The 21,894-nt window shown below is 34.0% G+C and overlaps 1 protein-coding gene across 2 annotated transcripts in view; it reads left to right on the top strand.

Moving 5' to 3' along the window:
- The window catches only part of LOC6038084 (histone acetyltransferase KAT7), a 200,630-nt gene that overhangs the window by 1,408 nt on the left and 177,328 nt on the right, over positions 1-21,894 (top strand). For both annotated transcript variants that reach the window (XM_038251704.1, XM_038251706.1), the window contains exons 4-6: positions 58-755; positions 2,644-3,288; positions 3,356-3,550. In XM_038251704.1, coding sequence (XP_038107632.1) covers positions 58-755; positions 2,644-3,288; positions 3,356-3,550 — 1,538 coding nt within the window. The remainder of the gene's footprint in view (positions 1-57; positions 756-2,643; positions 3,289-3,355; positions 3,551-21,894) is intronic.

Below are 21,894 nucleotides of genomic sequence, written 5' to 3'. Positions count from 1 at the left end.
TGAGTAAAATTAATAAGGCATTGGATAACGTAATTTAAACCCATTCTGCACCAACAGGTCGTGGTCGCCCTCGCAAAACCCCTGCTACTGGTGGCAGTACCGGAAGCAGCAGCACTAGCACCAGCACAACTACCACCACCACGACTACGAGCACAACCGGTCCGGTTACCAAACCAGTAGCCCTGGTCAAACCGCACGTGGTGTCATCCACCCCTGCAACTGGTTCCAAATCAAGCTCTACAACCTCATCAACCCAACGCCAAACTTCCACTCAATCGGCACAAAAACCGCCGGAAGAGGACATTTCTTCCGCCACCTCCACTTCGACGGATTCCTCTTCCGGATCCGGCTCTTCGGACAGCGATTCCGATTCCTCAGAAGACTCGACTCCATCGAACTCGGCCAACACGGCCGCGACGTCCGCAGCCGCACAAGAGCTCAAGAAGAGCAACGCCAACATGAAGCGTCCGCTGGAGAGGACTCCGCAGAAAGGGAGCGGAGACGGGAAGGACGGTGGCGGAAGTGACAGTGAGGGCGAAGGGACGAAGCAGACGCGCAAGTTGACGAGGTCGTCGAGTACGCGCAAGTCGAAGCATCTGCTGGGGAAGAATGCTTCGGAGACGGAATCGGACGGGGACAGTGTGAAGAGGTCGGCGTCCAAGAGTCCGGTGAAGAAGGCGCCGATTGTGCCGACCAAGGGCAAGGCGAAGAACAGTAGCAAGAAGAAGGACGCTGTGGTGAAGGAGTTGATGCAGGTGAGTTGATTGAAAAAAACTACAATTTCAATCCTACAAAATCTATAATTCTACAAACTCTACATATTAAAAAAATAAATTCTACAAATTTTGCAAATGCTACAAATTTTCTAGTTCTACAAACTCTACAAATTTGATTTTTTTTTTGAATTATCGTGCCAATTCTACCAATCCTTAAAATTCTGCAAACTATACAAATTTTACAATTTTTATTAATTTTATTAATTTTACAAATTTTATTAATTTTACAAATTTTATTAATTTTACAAATTTTATTAATTTTACAAATTTTATAAATTTTACAAATTTAAATTTTACGAATTTTATAAATTTTACAAATTTTGCCATTTTTACAAATTTTACAAATTTCACAAATTTACAAATTAACAAATTTACAAATTCAAAATTTTAAAAAATTTACAAATTATACAAATTTTACAATTGTTTTACAAAATTATTTTTTTTCAAATTTTACTTATTTTACTTAGATTAAAAAATTTACAAATTTGAGAAATTTTACAAATTTGAGAAATTTTACAAATTTTACAAATTTTACAAATTTTACAAATTTTACAAATTTTACAAATTTTACAAATTTTACAAATTTTACAAATTTTACAAATTTTACAAATTTTACAAATTTTACAAATTTTACAAATTTTACAAATTTTACAAATTTTACAAATTTTACAAATTTTACAAATTTTACAAATTTTACAAATTTTACAAATTTTACAAATTTTACAAATTTTACAAATTTTACAAAATTTACAAAATTTACAAATTTTACAAATTTTGCAAATTTTACAAATTTAACAAGTTTTACAAGTTTTACAAATTTTACAAATTATACAAATTTTACAAATTTTACAATCTAGATTAAATTTTCAAAACAACCTATCCTTCATGGGTTTCCTATCTGCATCTGAACCTTTGCAAAATTTAATCTAGAAATTTTAAAAAAATTACAAATTTTGCAAATTTTAAAAATTTAACAAATTTTACAAATTTTTAAAAAATCAAATTCTTTTAAACACTACAAATTCTCAAAAAAAGTAAATCCTACAATTTTAACATTTGTTTTTTTAAGTTCTAAGTTAGTAAATTCACAATTTCTTAAAATTTTACAAAATCTACAAATTCTACAAATTTTGAAAATCCAACTGATTTTGCAATTTTTAAAAAAAATTACAAATCTTTCAAACTCTAAGAATTTAAAAAATTTACAAATTTTACAAACTTAGAAAAATTTAACAAACTCCACAAATTTTAATAATTTTACAAATTATTAATTCTAAAATTTTAACAAAATTCAAATTCCTTCAAACACTACAAATTAAAAAAAAATCCTAGAATTTTTACATTTTGCAACAAATTTTGCAAATTTACAATTTCAAAAAAAAATCTAAAATTTTACAAATTCTAAAAATCCATAAAATTGTGCAAATTTTAATAATTCTACAAATCTTTCAAATTTTAACAAATTCTACAAAAATTGCAAATTCTACAAATTCTACAAACACAAAGAAAATTAATAAATTTCTACAAAATCAAATTACTTCAAATACTACAAATTCTTCAAATCCTAAATTTTTTTTCAAGTTCTACAGTTCTTGCATATTTTACAAATTCATTAAATTTTACAAAATCTACAAATTCTTCAAACACGACAAATTCTTCAAATCCTACAAGTTTTTCATTTTTTTTTTCAAATTCTACAAATTTTGCAATTTTTTTAAACTTCACAAAATCTTAAAAAATCTGCAAATTTTACAAATTCTGAAAATTCTACAAATTTTGCAAATTCTAAAAATACAAAAAAAAAGCAAACCACGTTTCACAATATCGAAAGTGCAAATTATTTCTCTTAATTCTTCAATTCTTCCAGGTCGAAGAACCCGAACCGGTGGAAAACCGCTGCCCTCTCGTAGCCTGCGACACGCTAGGCCACCTCGGTGGTCAGTTCGAGCGGCACTACACGCTGGAAGCGTGCCCAATGTTCCACAACATGTCCTCCCAGCACACCAAGGATGCCCTCCAGGAGCGCAAACGTCGCGAAGAGGAACGCAAAAAGTGCACCCCGGTCTACGAGGGCTCCAAGAAGATCCAAACGCCGGACCAGAAGGCCTACCTCCAGAAGATCCGAGACATCCGGCTTAAGTTCAAACCGAACCCACCCCCGATGGAGAAGCCCCGACCCATGTCCGAGCGGGACGAGAATGAAATCGATTTGGAACCCAAGCTGGAGGGAATCGTCCCCGACTACGATCTGCAGCTGTTCCGGGAGGCGCAAGCCGCCGCCAGCGAGTGCATGGAGAACGAACTGCGCGAGTTGGTCACGGGCAAGGGAACGCGGTTCATCTCGATGGGACGGCACATCATGCAGGTCTGGTACCAGAGTCCGTACCCGGACGATGTGGCCCGGCTGCCGAAGCTGTACCTGTGCGAGTTTTGTTTGCGGTACCAAAAGTCCGAGGTCGGCATGAAGCGGCACGCGGCCAAGTGCGTGTGGCGGCACCCGCCGGGCGATGAGGTAACTATGACACTTTGAAGCTTTCCATTTTAAAATTAAACGTTTTTTTTTGTAATTTTACTTGCAGATCTACCGGAAGGGTAAGCTGGGTGTGTGGCAGGTGGACGGGAAGCGGCACAAGCAGTACTGTCAGCATCTGTGCCTGCTGGCCAAGTTCTTCCTAGACCATAAGACGCTGTACTACGACGTGGAGCCGTTTCTGTTCTACGTGATGACGTTGGCGGATAGCGACGGGTGCCACACGGTGGGGTACTTCAGCAAGGTAGGTGGCAAATTCTTCAAACTTTGAGTACAAACGAGAAATTTGGCTAATATTTTTTAAATTTTTGATCATTGATTTGTTATCATTATCATTATTTATTGCCATTATCAATTATAAACATGCTGAGGAAGTTTGTAGAGTCCCAAATAGTAGAACCATTATTAATCTTGGATGACCCAAGACAGCCCAATACATTAGCAAAGTAGTTAACTGTACTCACTGAAGCTATGCTGGTTTGTCCCAAAGTCCAAAACCGTTGACCTCTTGCTTGTTACGGCGGTAGACTCACCGGTCTTGACTTCAGGGAGTTCTTGGACGGCCCAGCTCATCCCAATAAGTTATTACAACAATGAGCTGTAGCTTACCAAACTCACTGAAGCAGTCGGGGTAGGATCCGTTGTCAAAATTTTGAAGTTTCGACTTGTTGCTTTGGTATGCTTGTTGCACAACATTTCCGGAAGTTTCAGATGGACTAGAACATCCCAGGCAGCGATTTTCAACCTTCTTCTAGGCTGGTACTCCCTGCCATGTAAATCAAGTAGGCCCGGTACCCCCGTTAAGAATCGCTGGTCCCAGGTGTTCCAAAACCATCGTAAAATGTTTTTTTGCAATTCCGTCGTGAAACTACTTACTTTTCCTGTCATTCTTGAACGACGAAATAGCCTTCTTTTCTGTACCAAAAATAACAGAATCGAATAGTAACACTTTTCAAAATAAATGCTGAAAATTAACACTTTTCAACATTTTTTTGATTCAAACGATTTATTCACAAAATACATGAAAATTTGACATAAAATTTCACTCAATAGGTGTTTTTCGGAATTGCAAAAAATGTTGTATGGAACTCGTTGCAAAACTTGATTTTTTCAGCACTCTTCGTATTTATCCAACTCGGTGAACCTCGTTGGATAAATGTACGACTCGCGCTGAAAAAATCCTCTTTTTGCAACTTGTTGCATAAACTACTATTGTAACATTAGGCCGTTGCTAATATTTTTCAAGTTTATGTCGCCCCCCTTTTCAAAATTGGTTTGAAAAATCAGGGGGCAAAAAAATTTTTTTTCAAATAAATATCAAAATTTTAATGGAAATAAAAGTCTTATCAACTGAGAACAATTTTAAATGCCTTTTTCTGCATTGATAATCATATTTAACATGTTTGGACTCGTTTAAAAATATTTTGAACTTTTATGAAATTACAATGTACAGCATCGCAAAAACTTTTATTTCCTTTCTTTTTTTTTTTCTCGCAAAAATAAAATTTCCGTCAGTATTTAGAAATTCTGGAAATTAATGATTACAAAACAACTGGACAGGGGTATGATGCATTTTAAAACACTTTTTTCTTTCAAATGTTGACACCGTGGCCTATTTCAATTTTTAGCCTTTTTTTTATTTTTTTGAATATAATTATCTTGCGACCCATAATGTACCTGTAAATCTGAAATTAAAAAAATGGCAGTCGAGGTTTAGCATAAAAAGATTCGAAATTTTATTTCAAATTATCACTGGGTGGTATCATCATGTTTCTGAAAAATGAATTGCACCAATATATTTGTCGGAGTTTCATAATTTTGTAAGAAAGGCTCTATTTCACCTCTAGTGATATTAAATCGGATTTTTTCAACAAAAACTAAATTTTAAACAAAAACTAAATTTCCCGTTTTTTTTATTTTCGAGATTTTTTGATATGTTTTAGGGGACAAAACCCCACAACTTTTTAGCCATAGAAAAACATGGTCAAAAAATCTGCCGCTGAGTTATGATTTTTTGGAAAAATAGTGATTTTTGGAAAAAAACGAAATTTAATGCAAAAACAAATTTGACTCCATTAATTTTAATGTAAAATTGAACTTTTCAAAAAAATATTTTTAGAAATGGTCACTTATGATCACTATTTTAAAAAATCGAAAAACTTTAAACATTTCGCTAAAATCAAACTTTCGGTGGCTTTATCTTGAAAACGAACTCTTTATCATAAAATCTGTAAAGTACTTTTCGATTGGAAATTCAATTTTACATTAAAATATTACGTCAAATTTGTTTTTGCATTAAATTTGGATTTTTTTTCCAAAAATCACTATTTTTTCAAAAATGTATAACTCGGCGGCAGATTTTTTGACCATGTTTCTCTATGGCTCAAAAGTTGCGGATTTTTGTCCCCTAAATTATATCAAAAAATCTCGAAAATCAAAAAAAATACGTATTTTGGGAAATTGAGTTTTTGTAAAAAAAAAGTTGATAAAAAGATCTGCAAATTTGTTTTTCCATGTACAAATTTTTTTCTCAATAGTCCTCAACAATACCTACAACTTTGCCGAAGACACAAAATAGATCAGAAAATTCACTCAAAAGTTACAGTTGTTGAATATTTACGTACCATTTATGTATGGACAGCAGCCAAAATTTTATGGAGACTTGTATGGGTGAACCAATGATACAAAAAAATGGTTGATATCGGCCGATTTCATAGAGAGTTGCTCATATGGTGTACTGAAAACTCCCCGAAAAATACATAGTAGAAAAATCATTTTTGGGTGTAAAATTGAATTTGGAATCAAAAAGTACCGATGTTGATAAAATGAAACTTTTTTTAGTTAAAATGTAAAGTGTTAAATGAACATAATATTGAAAGTTTATCTAGGAGCCATTAATGTGATTATGCTCAAAGCCTGTTTTAAACACTGGAGTTTCATGAATATTTAAATTGAAAAAAAAAATATCTTATGAAATGCTTGCAAAAGGAATAGCATAACTTTTAATTAAAGTGAAAATAATCAGAAATGTTCACAAAAAGTTGCTCTACTCGTTGGTGTACTCGGTTTTAGTAAATTTCAAGGAACACTCCAGATTATCCAGCATCATTCAAACACGACCGCTTATTAGGCTTAAAATGGGTATATTTCCCCTAGGTAACATATAGGAAAAACTGATTTGATCATGAAAAAAACATTTTTTTTCTGATTTTCCTTGGAGATCAAAACAATAAAAGGTTGATCCTTCAACCTCAACGAAGCAATAATTTGAGAATAACTCATCATTAGAAATTTAATTGTTTTTTACAATTCCAAGTTTGATTTTGCTTCTAAACATTAGCTGAGCAATTCTCTACGAAATCGGTCTTTTTTCTTCAATTTTAATTTTTGTATTTTTTAATCTGACTGAAACTTTTTTGGTGCTTTCGGTATGCCCAAATAAGCCATTTTGCATCATTAGTTTGTCCATATAATTTTCCATACAAATTTGGCAGCTGGCCATACAAAAATGATGTATGAAAATTTAAAAATCTGTATCTTTTGAAGGAATTTTTTGATCGATTTGGTGTCTTCGGCAAAGTTGTAGGTATGGATACGGACTACACTGGAAAAAAATGATACACGGTAAAAAAAAATTGGTGATTTTTTAATTTAACTTTTTATCACTAAAATTTGATTTGCAAAAAACACTATTTTTATTTTTTTTATTTTTTGATATGTTTTAGAGGACATAAAATGCCAACTTTTCAGAAATTTCAGGTTGTGCAAAATCATTGACCGAGTTATGATTTTTAATCAATACTGATTTTTTCAAAAATCGAAATATTGGTCGCAAAATTTTTTCAACTTCATTTTTCGATGTAAAATCAAATTTGCAATCAAAAAGTACTTTAGTAAAATTTTGATAAAGTGTACCGTTTTCAAGTTAAATATCCATGTTTAGGTGACTTTTTTGAAAATAGTCGCAGTTTTTCATTTTTTAAATTAGTGCACATGTTTGCACACTTTTGGAAAAAATATTTTTGAAAAGCTGAGAAAATTCTCTATATTTTGCTTCTAAGGACTTTGTTGATACGACCTTTAGTTGCTGAGATATTGCAATGCAAAGGTTTAAAAACAGGAAAATTGATGTTTTCTAAGTCTCACCTAAACAGCCCACCATTTTTTAATGTCGATATCTCAGCAACTAATGGTCTGATTTTCAATGTTAATATATGAAACATTTGTGAAATTTTCCGATCTTTTCGAAAACATTATTTTCAAAATTTTCAAATCAAGACTAACATTTTAAAAGGGCGTATTATTGAATGTTTGGCCCTTTTGAAATGTTAGTCTTGATTTGAAAATTTTGAAAATATTTTTTTCGAAAAGATCGGAAAATTTTACAAATGTTTCATATATTAACATTGAAAATCAGACCATTAGTTGCTGAGATATCGACATTAAAAAATGGTGGGCTGTTTAGGTGAGACTTAGAAAACATCAATTTTCCTGTTTTTAAACCTTTGCATTGCAATATCTCAGCAACTAAAGGTCGTATCAACAAAGTCCTTAGAAGCAAAATATAGAGAATTTTCTCAGCTTTTCAAAAATATTTTTTCCAAAAGGGTGCAAACATGTGCACTAATTTAAAAAAATGAAAAACTGCGATTATTTTCAAAAAAGTCACCTAGACATGGATTTAACTTGAAAATGGTGCACTTTATCAAAATTTTACTAAAGTACTTTTTGATTGCAAATTTAAATTTACATCGAAAAATGAAGTTGAAAAAATTTTGCGACCAATATTTCGATTTTTTTTGAAAAAAACAGTATTGATTAAAAAATTCATAACTCGGCCAATGATTTTTTGCACAACCTGGAAATTTCTGAAAAGTTGGCATTTTATGTCCTCTAAAACATATCAAAATATGAAAAAAATTAAAAATAGTGTTTTTTTTGCAAATCAAATTTTAGTGATATAAAGTTAAATAAAAAAATCACCATTTATTTACCGTGTATCATTTTTTTCCAGTGTAGTCGGTATCCATACCTACAACTTTGCCGAAGACACCAAATCGATCAAAAAATTCCTTCAAAAGATAAAGATTTTTGAATTTTCATACATCATTTTTATATGGACAGCTGCGAAATTTGTATGGAAAATTATATGGACAAACTAATGATGCAAAATGGCTTCTTTGGGCATACCGGAGGCACCAAAAAAGTTTCATTCGGATTAAAAATTACAAAAAAACTAACTTAATCCACCTATGTGGTTGGTGCCTTCCTCACTCTTTTCCAACAATGGGTGATATGTAATATGATGGATTTGGACACAAATTTGATCCAAAAAAACACACATATCACTCAAGGGCTCATAAGTGGTCAGAACTCGAGGCAGGGTTGCCAGATCTTCAATGTTGTGGACTCGTTGGAAAGGTATCTCGGAAACCTAATCAACGATGGGTCGGATGATGGATCCGGACATTGTTTACATACATTTAAGTTAGATCCGGCTACAAAAAAAGTACATAAATATCACTTAAGTGGTCAGAACTCGAGACAGGGTTGCCAGATCTTCAATGTTTAGGACTCGTTGGAAAGGTCTTTTAATTACCTAACCAACGATGGGTCGGATGATGGATCCGGATATTGTTTACATACATTTAAGTGAGATCCGGCTACAAAAAAGTACATATATATCACTTAAGTGGTCATAACTCGAGACAGGGTTGCCAGATCTTCAATGTTGTGGACTCGTTGGAAAGGTCTTTCGATTACCTAACCAACGATGGGTCGGATGATGGATCCGGACATTGTTTACATTCATTTAAGTGAGATCCGGCTACAAAAAAGTACATAAATATCACTTAAGTGGTCAGAACTCGAGACAGGGTTGCCAGATCTTAAATGTTTTGGACTCGTTGGAAAGGTCTTTCGATTACCTAACCAACGATGGGTCGGATGATGGATCCGGACATTGTTTACATTCATTTAAGTGAGATCCGGCTACAAAAAAGTACATAAATATCACTTAAGTGGTCAGAACTCGAGACAGGGTTGCCAGATCTTGAATGTTTTGGACTCGTTGGAAAGGTCTTTCGATTACCTAACCAACGATGGGTCGGATGATGGATCCGGACATAGTTTACATACATTTAAGTGAGATCCGGCTTCTAAAAAGTACATAAATATCACTTAAGTGGTCAGAACTCGAGACAGGGTTGCCAGATCTTCAATGTTGTGGACTCGTTGGAAAGGTCTCTCGATTACCTAATCAACGATGGGTCGGATGATGGATACGGACATTGTTTACATACATTTAAATGAGATCCGGCTACAAAAAAAGTACATAAATATCACTTAAGTGGTTATAACTCGAGACAGGGTTGCCAGATCTTCAATGTTTAGGACTCGTTGGAAAGGTCTTTTGATTACCTAACCAACGATGGGTCGGATGATGGATCCGGACATTGTTTACATACATTGAAATGAGATCCGGCTACAAAAAAGTACATAAATATCACTTAAGTGGTTATAACTCGAAGCAGGGTTGCCAGATCTTCAATGTTGTGGATTCGTTGGAAAGGTCTTTTGATTACCTAACCAACGATGGGTCGGATGATGGATCCGGACATTGTTTACATTCATTTAAGTGAGATCCGGCTACAAAAAAGTACATAAATATCACTTAAGTGGTCAGAACTCGAGACAGGGTTGCCAGATCTTAAATGTTTTGGATTCGTTGGAAAGGTCTTTCGATTACCTAACCAACGATGGGTCGGATGATGGATCCGGACATTGTTTACATTCATTTAAGTGAGATCCGGCTACAAAAAAGTACATAAATATCACTTAAGTGGTCAGAACTCGAGACAGGGTTGCCAGATCTTGAATGTTTTGGACTCGTTGGAAAGGTCTTTCGATTACCTAATCAACGATGGGTCGGATGATGGATCCGGACATTGTTTACATTCATTTAAGTGAGATCCGGCTACAAAAAAGTACATAAATATCACTTAAGTGGTTATAACTCGAGACAGGGTTGCCAGATCTTCAATGTTGTAGATTCGTTGGAAAGGTCTTTTGATTACCTAACCAACGATGGGTCGGATGATGGATCCGGACATTGTTTACATTCATTTAAGTGAGATCCGGCTACAAAAAAGTACATAAATATCACTTTAGTGGTTATAACTCGAGACAGGGTTGCCAGATCTTCAATGTTGTAGATTCGTTGGAAAGGTCTTTTGATTACCCTCATCAACGATGGGTCGGATGATGGATCCGGACATTGTTTACATACATTGAAATGAGATCCGGCTACAAAAAAGTACATAAATATCACTTAAGTGGTTATAACTCGAAACAGGGTTGCCAGATCTTCAATGTTGTGGACTCGTTGGAAAGGTCTTCCAATTACCTAAATAACGATGTATAACATTATGATGTTTGGTTCAGTTTACTGCCATTTATTCATCTTCCGAAAATATGCGAAAACACATTTTTATACATAACTTTTGAACTACTTATCGAAACTTCAAACAATTCAATAGCACCGTATGGGACCCTAAACCAAGTCGAATGCGACTGGTTTGGTCAAAATCGGTTCAGCCAGTGCTGAGAAAACTGAGTGACATTATTGGTCACATACACACACACACATACACACACACATACACACACACATACACACACACATACACACACACAGACATTTGTTCAGTTTTCGATTCTGAGTCAATATGTATACATCAAGGTGGGTTTTCGAGCTTTTAATAAAAAGTTCAATTTTAGAGCAGGATTATAGCCTTACCTCAGTGAGGAAGGCAAAAATCGAATGACCGAAATCCTAGAAAACTGCTCAGCTTCTCAATCATTGTTTTCAAAACAACACTTTTTAAAAAATCCACACCTTTTTTCGTCACTTAACCACACTATTGAAAAAATAGACTATTACAATAAATATTTTGAGGTATTCACCTTTTAGCAACACAAAAAAATATCGGTAGGCTAATTTGTATTGTTTGTTTAATGGAGAAATAAACGAGTGATAAAACGCATAGAAATATTGAAAAATTCTCCTCAAAATCCAAGCTTTAGACAGCAACCATCCATCCCACCAGCCAGCGTAAACGCTTCGATGGAAAATTCGCTCCCAAAACACTCATCTCACGCTGCCATCAGAGCTCGTTCAATGAACACATAAAACAGCCACACATTATCGCATCCCTCATCTTCCCCGGAAAGATCCCTTCTTCCCGCAGAAACGCCCGAGACGACGAACCCCGTCCAAGCTCCGGCTGCGAACGCGGAAGTCTCACCACCAAGGCTCGATTTTTCCCGGGCAAAAGCTTTCACCAGGAAGTAACGAGCCTGATTTCCTGGTTCCGGGCAGAGCTCCTCCACTGCTTCTCCAACTTTGTCGGGATGCTGGCTGGCTGGCTTTTGTCATTGACCTCGTCTGGCTGGCTGGCTGGCGTTGGTTGATGTAATTTCGTCGACTTTCGGAAGGAGATTATATCTTTGTAAGTACTTTTCGTTCGCTCGTGTGTTTGAGGGACGAAGCAAGGTGAGCATGTATTTGCCATCTGTCTTTTGCCGATGTCGAAGGGACGTCGTCGTCGGGCGCTAAAGTTTGGCACAAAGTCAACAGAACGTTCGACTGTCTGGGCTGCATACATTCAGGGGCTGGCATCATGTAATTAAACGGGCTGAAATGGCTTTTGTCTGCGCCGTCTTCAAAGACGCATTTCAATTCGCATTATTAATTTTTGATTTTTCTCAAAGACTTGAGCTTCGAACTCGCCCAGACAAATCGTTGATTTCCCAGTGGGGTAATTTGGGAGTTTGGTGGTGGCCTTTGCCTCACCAGCTCTCCAGTCTGGTGGTGAGAAGGACGGAATGTCGCCGCGGCAATAGTTTGTTCTCCACCCCAAGCACACACATGTACGGTTGGAGCATTGTACTTTTTGGCACCCAAAATATGGTAACTATGCTGCAGAGCAGACGACAACGAGAACATCACTATGCTGCTGGCCGGATGCCTCGAGGAGATATTTTCGGCGAGGCTTTTCATGAAAGTTTTATGCAACGGGTTACATGCGAGTATTAAATGGAAAGAGGTCGTTGACCTCGGCGATATGATTTAAAATTTTGAAATTTATAGGTTAAGATTTTGCCTATTAAGATGTATGTACATCAGTTTCCAATATGTAATGTAATGTGATATTGTATGTAATATTCCGTAAAAAACAAAAAAAAAGATGATATTCAACCTTCTAAATTCACACCTTCCAAATTTACACATTTTTTTGTTTAAATTAAGCATTATTGATTTCATTTATATTTTTCTGCTTCTGTCAAATCAATCTACCTTTCCTATTTTATTCAACAATATTCGATTCAAAAGTGGATGAACTAATGAAAATCTAGCATCGAAATGGTCAACGAGCCTTAAATTATTCCAAATTGGGATATTGAAATAAACGTTGAAAAGGTTCAACTTCAACTCGTTAGCATCAGCTTATTTTTTGTATGGTATTTTTTTACAAGATAACTTCAGCTCGGGCATGAAGTTTGTATGGGAAAAATCGTCAAAATGTATGGAGAAACGGCACAGTTTCGTAATACTCCCTGTAGGTGGCGTTGCGAGTGTTCAAAGTTTGCCAAACGTGAGATTCTTATGTGAAATTTAATGCCCAACAACTTTGTAGAAGAGTGCAAGACGATCCGAGTTAACCCCAAAAAGTTATTAGCATTTTAGTGAAGTGGTCTCCAACCGACATGGCCAAAGGGCCTAATCCGGTATTGCCACTAAGGAAAGCAAGCATAAAATTGTAATTTTGGGATATTTTTTGTCAAACAAAGAAAACAAAATCAACAAAGTATGAATTAGACTAAATCGATCCAGCTGAATCCGAATTTAAATTTTCAAAGAGACGCAAGACATTCAAGATGGCGGCTGTATAGAAAACCCTAAACACAAAGGGTATTATGCGACCTGCAATCGACTACTCAAATTTAACTAATCTTGGGGCTCTAAACACGATTAAGACCACTACAGACTTCCAAACAGACAATGTTATTCAAACTAAGATGGTGGCCAAGATGGTGGCTGTATAGAAAATCCTATAGATAATGAAATACTAAAATACTAAAATACTAAAATACTAAAATACTAAAATACCTAAAATACTAAAATACAAAAATACTAAAATACTAAAATACTAAAATACTAAAATACTAAAATACTAAAATACTAAAATACTAAAATACTAAAATACTAAAATACTAAAATACTAAAATACTAAAATACTAAAATACTAAAATACTAAAATACTAAAATACTAAAATACTAAAATACTAAAATACTAAAATACTAAAATACTAAAATACTAAAATACTAAAATACTAAAATACTAAAATACTAAAATACTAAAATACTAAAATACTAAAATACTAAAATACTAAAATACTAAAATACTAAAATACTAAAATACTAAAATACTAAAATACTAAAATACTAAAATACTAAAATACTAAAATACTAAAATACTAAAATACTAAAATACTAAAATACTAAAATACTAAAATACTAAAATACTAAAATACTAAAATACTAAAATACTAAAATACTAAAATACTAAAATACTAAAATACTAAAATACTAAAATACTAAAATACTAAAATACTAAAATACTAAAATACTAAAATACTAAAATACTAAAATACTAAAATACTAAAATACTAAAATACTAAAATACTAAAATACTAAAATACTAAAATACTAAAATACTAAAATACTAAAATACTAAAATACTAAAATACTAAAATACTAAAATACTAAAATACTAAAATACTAAAATACTAAAATACAAAAATACTAAAATACTAAAATACTAAAATACTAAAATACTAAAATACTAAAATACTAAAATACTAAAATACTAAAATACTAAAATACTAAAATACTAAAATACTAAAATACTAAAATACTAAAATACTAAAATACTGAAATACTTAAATACTTAAATGCTAAAATACTAAAATACTAAAATACTAAAATACTTAATTGCTAAAATACTAAAATACTAAAATACTAAAATACTAAAATACTAAAATACTAAAATACTAAAATACGAAAATACGAAAATACTAAAATACTATAACACTATAACACACTGAAATCCCGATGGTTTGAAACCAACTGTTGTCAAACGAAAGGGGTCACTTTTTAGTTTGTCACGCTCTTCACACAGTGCTTACAATTACTACCATTTTGTTTGATAGTATGTGTGAGTCCCGTGAAAAAAGTGACCGTTCGTCACTTTTTAGTTCGACTTTGTCAAACCAACGGGGTAAAAACTTAAAAAGTGTCAATCGAAAAAGTACATTTTTAAAAACATTGACGAAGTCACTCACAATAATCAAGTACTTCCAACCCACACAGTATTTAAAATTTAAGGGCTCTTCTTTCCAATGCTTTTTAAAGATCAAAAATTTGTTGAACAATGGATTTTTGGCGATTTTTTAAATCGAAGCCCGTCTAAAGGCGGGGTTGGGTTGTAGAGGGATAACCTTGTCTGTTTGGAAGTGTGTGGTCTTAATCGTGTTCAGAGCCCCAAGATTAGTTAAATTTGAGTAGTCGTTCGCAGGTCGCATAATACCCTTTGTGTTTAGGGTTTTCTATACAGCCGCCATCTTGAATGTCTTGCGTCTCTTTGAAAATTCCGCCTATCAACCTTTAAATTCGGATTCAGCTGGATCGATTTAGTATAATTCATACTTTGTTGATTTTGTTTTCTTTGTTTGACAAAAAATATCCCAAAATTACAATTTTTGCTTGCTTTCCTTAGTGGCAATACCGGATTAGGCCCTTTGGCCATTTCGTTTGGAGACCACTTCACTAAAATGCTAATAACTTTTTGGGGTTGACTCGGATCGTCATGCACTCTTCTACAAAGTTGTTGGGCATTAAATTTCACATAAGAATCTCACGTTTGGCAAACTTTGGACACTCGCAACGCCACCTACAGGGAGAATTACGAAACTGTGCCGTTTCTCCATACATTTTGACGATTTTTCCCATACAAACTTCATGCCCGAGTATCAATGGGTTAATGTTGACCGATTTCGCTCAAACTTTGCACAGAGGCTTAGAATACCCTAGGGATCAGTTTTCGGTTTGTGGAGCTTAGGGTCATTTTTTCTGGGCACCCTAGTATTTAGGGAAAATTTTTAACTTTTAGTTTACGAATCTGCAAAATGCCTTTACGCCACTTTAAATATGTTTTTTTTTATTATTTTGAAATGATTGGATATTATATTTACGTCTATTTATGATTTTAAATTTGAAAAAAATATCATATTAAATGATTTTTCGTCACTCACCTGCATCTAGGGTAAATCATGACAAATGTAACGAATTAAGACAGCTTTTTAAACCATTTTTTTGCATAATGTTTTAAACAACTTCAGTTAAAACAAAAACAGACCAAAACAATTAGCAAACCGGTTTCCAAATTAATTGCTCTAAAATCTCCTGTATCTATTGAGACTTTATTCCCGATTTTCCCCAGTTGGCGGTAATTACTTGAAGATAATTTGTAAAATATGTTTATGTAAAACATGATATTTAAAACTTATCTTTAATTTTACATTGACTGGTTTCATTTAATTTGTTGTAGCTTCTTGTTTTTAAAGTCTTTTTAATGAAATTTTTCAAGCTTTTTTAGTCATGTCATATAAAAATGTATATAAAGGAGTTTATATTCATATAAGACTTCCATTTAAATCACATTTGATTAATTTTTTTTATTCATTTGAAATCCAAAGAACAACAATATTCATTATCACCAATAAATATTATTGATTAAATTCCATAATTAATTGCTTGAAAACCATAACAGACATAATAAAAACATAGATTTTATGACATTTTCAAAAATTTCCCGGGATTTCAAAAATATTTTTCCCGTTTCCTGGGAATTTCAAGACCCGGGAAAATTGGATGTCCTAATCAAGCGGCAATTTTTTTTTTTTTTTTGAAAAAAATTTAAATCTAACCAACTTAACCCTCAACAACCTAACCCCGCCTTTAGACGGGCTTCGATCTAAAAAATCGCAAAAAAATAAATTTTCCAACCGATTTTTGATCTTTAAAAAAGCATTGGAAAGAAGAACTCTTAAATTTTTTGAAAATTTCAGGGTTGGAATTTAACCTGTTTTATGTGACTTTGCCAATGTTTTTAAAAATGTCATTTTTTTAGGGGTCAACTTTGGCTGTGTTTTTTACTAACATTTCCTATATTCTCAGTAATAATAATTATTTGCTTATATTGGCAATTTGTGGCGAAAAATATTAAGCTAACCTAGGACAGAACTTTTTTCTCAGTAAAAAGAAGTATGTAGTAATTTTTGTAGTGCCCCAGACTATGCCTCTACGCATTTTTTTGCTATTTAAATGATGATGGTGCCATTCTATAGGAGAAAATGTGAAAAAATGCAAAAAATTGAAAAAGTAATTGTAAAAACGTGAAAAAATTAGATAGGCAAAATGTAATTGTATTAGGTGGTAGAATAGGCCAAATACTACCAAAATTAAACATAAACTGAACAAGATAAATGCAAATTAAAATACTAAAAATAAAACAAGAAAAACATAAAACAAGAGACGTAAAGTTTTTCGTAGAACAAATGTTGCTCAAAATGACCTCCTAAACACGGGAAAAATACATATTTTCGAAAAACAAAATTTGGGCAGTAGAGGGTTAAAACAATAAGAAATGCATTTTCCTGCGTTTAAAATCATATTTAGCATGTCTGGGATCGATCAAAAATATTTTCAATGTTTGCGGAAAATTGGATATTTTGAAAACTAATGATTGCAAAATAACTGGGCAGGTGTAAAATGCACCAGTTGGCTATAGTTTGTTATTTAATTTTTTTTGCCCCCCTGACTATTGCTTTTGAAAATTTTGTGTTTATACTGATTTACACATTTTTATTGATTTTTTGTAATTGTTAGAGAATGAGAATGATGAAAATAAGTGAAGCACAAACGCTGCCATCATTTTATGTTTACCAATTCGCGCATTCCAGGGAGTAAGATACAATTAATTATAGCATTTTTTAAGTACTTGAATTATATTATACCATTTTAAATGTACTTGAAACAGAAGTGTTAGAAAATGATGCCTTTTATATTCCAAAAACATTTGTTGCTACACACAGCAAAAAATCTGATGGTAAAATCGCATGCAAAAGCCTGCACATCACCTTCGTCAAAATAAACACTTAATATTACACACTGCATGTACAATTTTTGCAAACACAAAAAAAAGTTGCAACCGACGGGATTCAAACCCAGCAACAACAGTAAGGACTGGCGCCTTAGCCCGCTCGGCCATCAGACCGATAAAAAGCTGTAAGGATAAACGCATATATGAGATTGACATTCCGGTCAAGTAGGTTTCCCATACTGATGGGCTACATATTTCAGGGTGTAAAATCACATAAAATTGCATAAAATAATGCAATATTTATTTTACACCCATGCCATTTACACGCAGCTGGATTACTACTTTTTTAGCTGTGCATAAATATGGCTTCTAAAAAAATAATAGCATTAATGTCTTTGAATTTAGGTTTTTATCTTTTTCAAACAAATAGGAACACACAAACAAACAAAGGAAAACTAATTTGATAACACTGAGAAAAAATCATTGCCGATTGCCGATCGATGTCAAATTTGTTTCAGATTCTCACTCATGGTCTGTACTATGAATGTAGGAAGAAATTTCAGATAAAATTAGAAACGAAAAATGTTGTCGAAGGTCACCAAGTGGGCTTTTAGCTTTTTTTTACGGTTTTTGTTTTCTTATGGTAGGTTAATCAAACGGCTCTAACTCCAGAACCAAATTATGAATCGGGATGAAAATTTGGAAGGTTGTAGAGCTCAAAAAATGCAATTTTTGAGATAAATAAAAGATATGAAAATTAAAAAATTTGACCATATTTTCATTTGGAAACTGTGTATTTTGTTGAAAAGTCTGTCCAGATCCGAAAACAGATGGATATTTCGAAATTTGAGCGACAACTCGCCCAGGTTCAGCTCCCTAGCTTTCATCTGCATTCAGAAGAATCAAAATCGGATTCAGGGGAGCTGAGAACGACGCGACACAAAATTTGGCAAAATTTTACCACACACGAACATCACTCGATCTCCACGGAATTTATTTTCTCAAAATTCGAGGGTTGGAGATAGATGAGCTCTGTCAAGATGAATCGATAGTGCGTCGAAAATCAATGCAGTGTGATTCTTTCAGCGATTTTTCCGATTAAAATTCATGCTGAATCGTCATATTTACGAAAATGAAAATGATGTCCAGCTATTAAGTAAAACCTGTACCTTTCTTTAGTAAGAAAGGCAGCAATTTCAAAAAATCTAGGAGTTTTCGATTTGTAAAAAAAGAAAAATAGACGGAAATATTAATACAGTTTATTTGATTTTTAGAGGCCGAATTGTTGTTCAAGCCAAATATAATGTTTAAAATTGCAAATTACAATCGCGGTTACATTCTTAACATTCTTGCAATGCGTCGACGTTTTCCCAGAACTGTACTAGCAACGCAGAACTCGGCACAGGTGAACGACGTGGTTTTCCAGACCCCTTCCACCTGTGACACCTCCGTCTACTGCCGACTTGTGACTGGCTGGCCCTTGCCAGTTATCCCGGGATCACCCACCATGGCAACCCCGTCATTTCAAGCAGTGAAGAAGATTTCCTGGATTTTATTTTGCAAATTTTTGATCGTTAAAAATTTCTTGTTTTGAATGAAGAGTTCTTTTCACTAAAGAAGATCCTAGCTTTGCCGAAACGTCAAAAACTCAAAATTCGATTGTTTTGACGAATAAACCAGCTTAATTCCTCCATCACTGGCCAGAACTGTTCCCGGCCAGTGCCACCCTATCTGTATGTGTGCGCCCTAGCCAGCATTGGTCATTGAACCCTGGCGGCGTCCTTTCTAGGTCTGGGGTCTGGTCTCTCGTTCCCTCCGTCTGGTGGGGCGCTGTCTGCGGATTTCGGATGCTGGCTGCCAGACAGTGAGAGCAGGAGAACCCCACCAACATCCAGCTGGTTTTGGTGAGTTTGAGGTGGAAATGGGTTGTTTGGGTAAAAAATTTACTACCGTGGAAATTTTTCCACCATCGCTGATGCTGGATGCTGACTGATGCTGTTGGGAAAAAGTTGCTAGGAGAAGAAAGAGGGGAAATCGGTTTGTTTTTGTGTTCTCGAACTAACTAAATCTGCTTACCTTTACGGGGTGTCGTCCCAAAACGTCATGAATTTTCATTGACATTCTAAATTTCTTGTTGCTCAAACCGGCTTAAAAATCTTATACAAACTATACTTTTTCATAATTTCGCTGCCGGCCAGTGGGTTTTGAGCTTGATGTTTTTTGTTTTTTTTTTTTTTTTGAATTTGACGATAAAAAGCATTTCTTTAAAGTTATTTTAATTTCTGCTTTTGAAGTACTTTTGTTTAACGTCTAAAATTATTCAAATTTACAGACCATTTCCCAAAACCCTTGTACTCACACCACAATAAGTCATCAATACCTCATGGATGCTGTTCAGCCAGTCACCATGTCCCACCACCAATAAACTGAATGAAGGACGATCAACCGACGAGGACACACGTTTCTAGCGCCCTGTCGGGGCATCATCGCGCCAAAAGGACATATTTATATGTTTTCGGTGGGGGACAACGACGACGACGCAAAATTTATGGTCCATTCGGCGCGTCTCGCCGAAATGAAAATTTCAATGACCCCAAATCTATGTGCTTCGATACACCAACACCAACAGCAGCGCCGAAAATGGCGACGTGTATTTCGATAACAAATTGTTGACTGCTTGCCTTTTTTTGTTGTTGTCGCAAAAAAGGTGTCGACGATTTGGTAATCTGGGTTGGAGGAGGGTGGAAGAAGGGAAGGGAGGGAGGGGGATATCGGCTAGACGACGTCATACGGCGAGCGTGAGAGAGTGTGAGAACAAGGACGCGTGTCTCGCACATACACTCGCAGCAGACAAGACCCATCCCCAGTTAGAGAAATTCTCTGTGAAATTGTGATCTTTTTTTTAAATTTGATTTTAAATAACAATCTCGGGCTGACTAGTGGTTTAGTATTTTAGTACTTTTTGCTCACGTATGTTTATGAACAATGGCAGTACATTCAAGAATATCGGAATTTTTAATACTTTATTTTAATAATTTAAGTGGCCAGCACTACTGCGTTGTGTTAATCGCAGAGAGGATTATGAGAACGGATTTTACAGAATCCTCAGGAAAGGAGGGATGCGTGGACATACCGTACCAAATTGCTTCAGTTTGTAATTTCATATTTGTTTAATACATATGTTGAAAATGAACCCATGAGAATAACGCTCTCGACAATCTTGGGATTCCTCCTCTATTTTGTTCCTTTCTTTTTTGTACGTTTATTCTACCAGATCGAGTTCTTAATGTTCTAGGATGTACATAATTTTTCATTATTTCATGAAGTTCTATGTAATATTTCATGTTGACATTCGTAGAGCATTCAGTTTCATATGCAATTTTTGAGGATATTTGGAGCCACCAGTTGATAAAATTGCAAGAAAATCAGTTTCCCCATACATTTTTTTATTTTATTTTTTTCTATGCCCTTGAGTATTAATGAGACAATGTTGACCGATGTGACCAGCTTGTAGAGCGAGTTTTTGAAAAAAGTTTTGTAAACATCTTTAACAAAAGAAAAAATAATAACAGATTATGTTATGGACACTTAAAAACTGTTACTAGGAAAGTTTTTGAAATGTTTAACATATTCCGTATTAGCGTGTTATTAAACATTTTCAGTATAATATAACTTCAATACCAGATCTTGTTATTTTATCAGAAACTGTTATTATTTTTTCTTCTTGAAGTTAAAGTTCAGGATAAAATAATAACACTTTTTGTTATTTTAACAGGATTTGTTATTCAAATATAATTAATTTAGTTATTACCGTCTGCCCGGGTTCCGTCTAGTTATTTCATGTTTTTATAGTCACTTTTAATTATTTTTTTTGCGTGTTTTTCACGTCTTTTGTCTTTGGAATAAAACCATTATCATTTAAATTGTTTTAAAATGCTTAAAAACATAGTATAGGTCAGAACAAATATTACTTCATACTTACTTACATATGAAAAGAAAATATTAGTGTAAAACACAGCCAAAGCGACCCCAGAAAAATGTCCTTTGAACAATTCCAGCTCAAATCAGGAATATTTCTGGTACTTTTGTACCCGACTCTCACCAATTTCAATGAAACTTTGTAGACATGTTATCCTATGCCTATATAAGCCATTTTTGCTTATATGGAGCCAATAGTACTCGAAAATAACATTTGAGAAGGGTGTAAGGTATTTTAATATTTTTGTAATTTAAAAATAACTGTGTCTCGAAGCCGTTGCGTCGTATCAAAAAGTGGTCAAAGACAAACTTGTAGGAAATTGGACGGGCTTTCTGAAAAAAAAATACACTGAAACAAAAATACACGCCACATCTATGAGATTTT

This window comes from Culex quinquefasciatus, chromosome 2 (genome assembly GCF_015732765.1).
Source record: "Culex quinquefasciatus strain JHB chromosome 2, VPISU_Cqui_1.0_pri_paternal, whole genome shotgun sequence".
In the NCBI taxonomy this organism is placed as follows: domain Eukaryota; kingdom Metazoa; phylum Arthropoda; class Insecta; order Diptera; family Culicidae; genus Culex; species Culex quinquefasciatus.
This window is presented reverse-complemented; position numbering and strand designations above follow the sequence as displayed.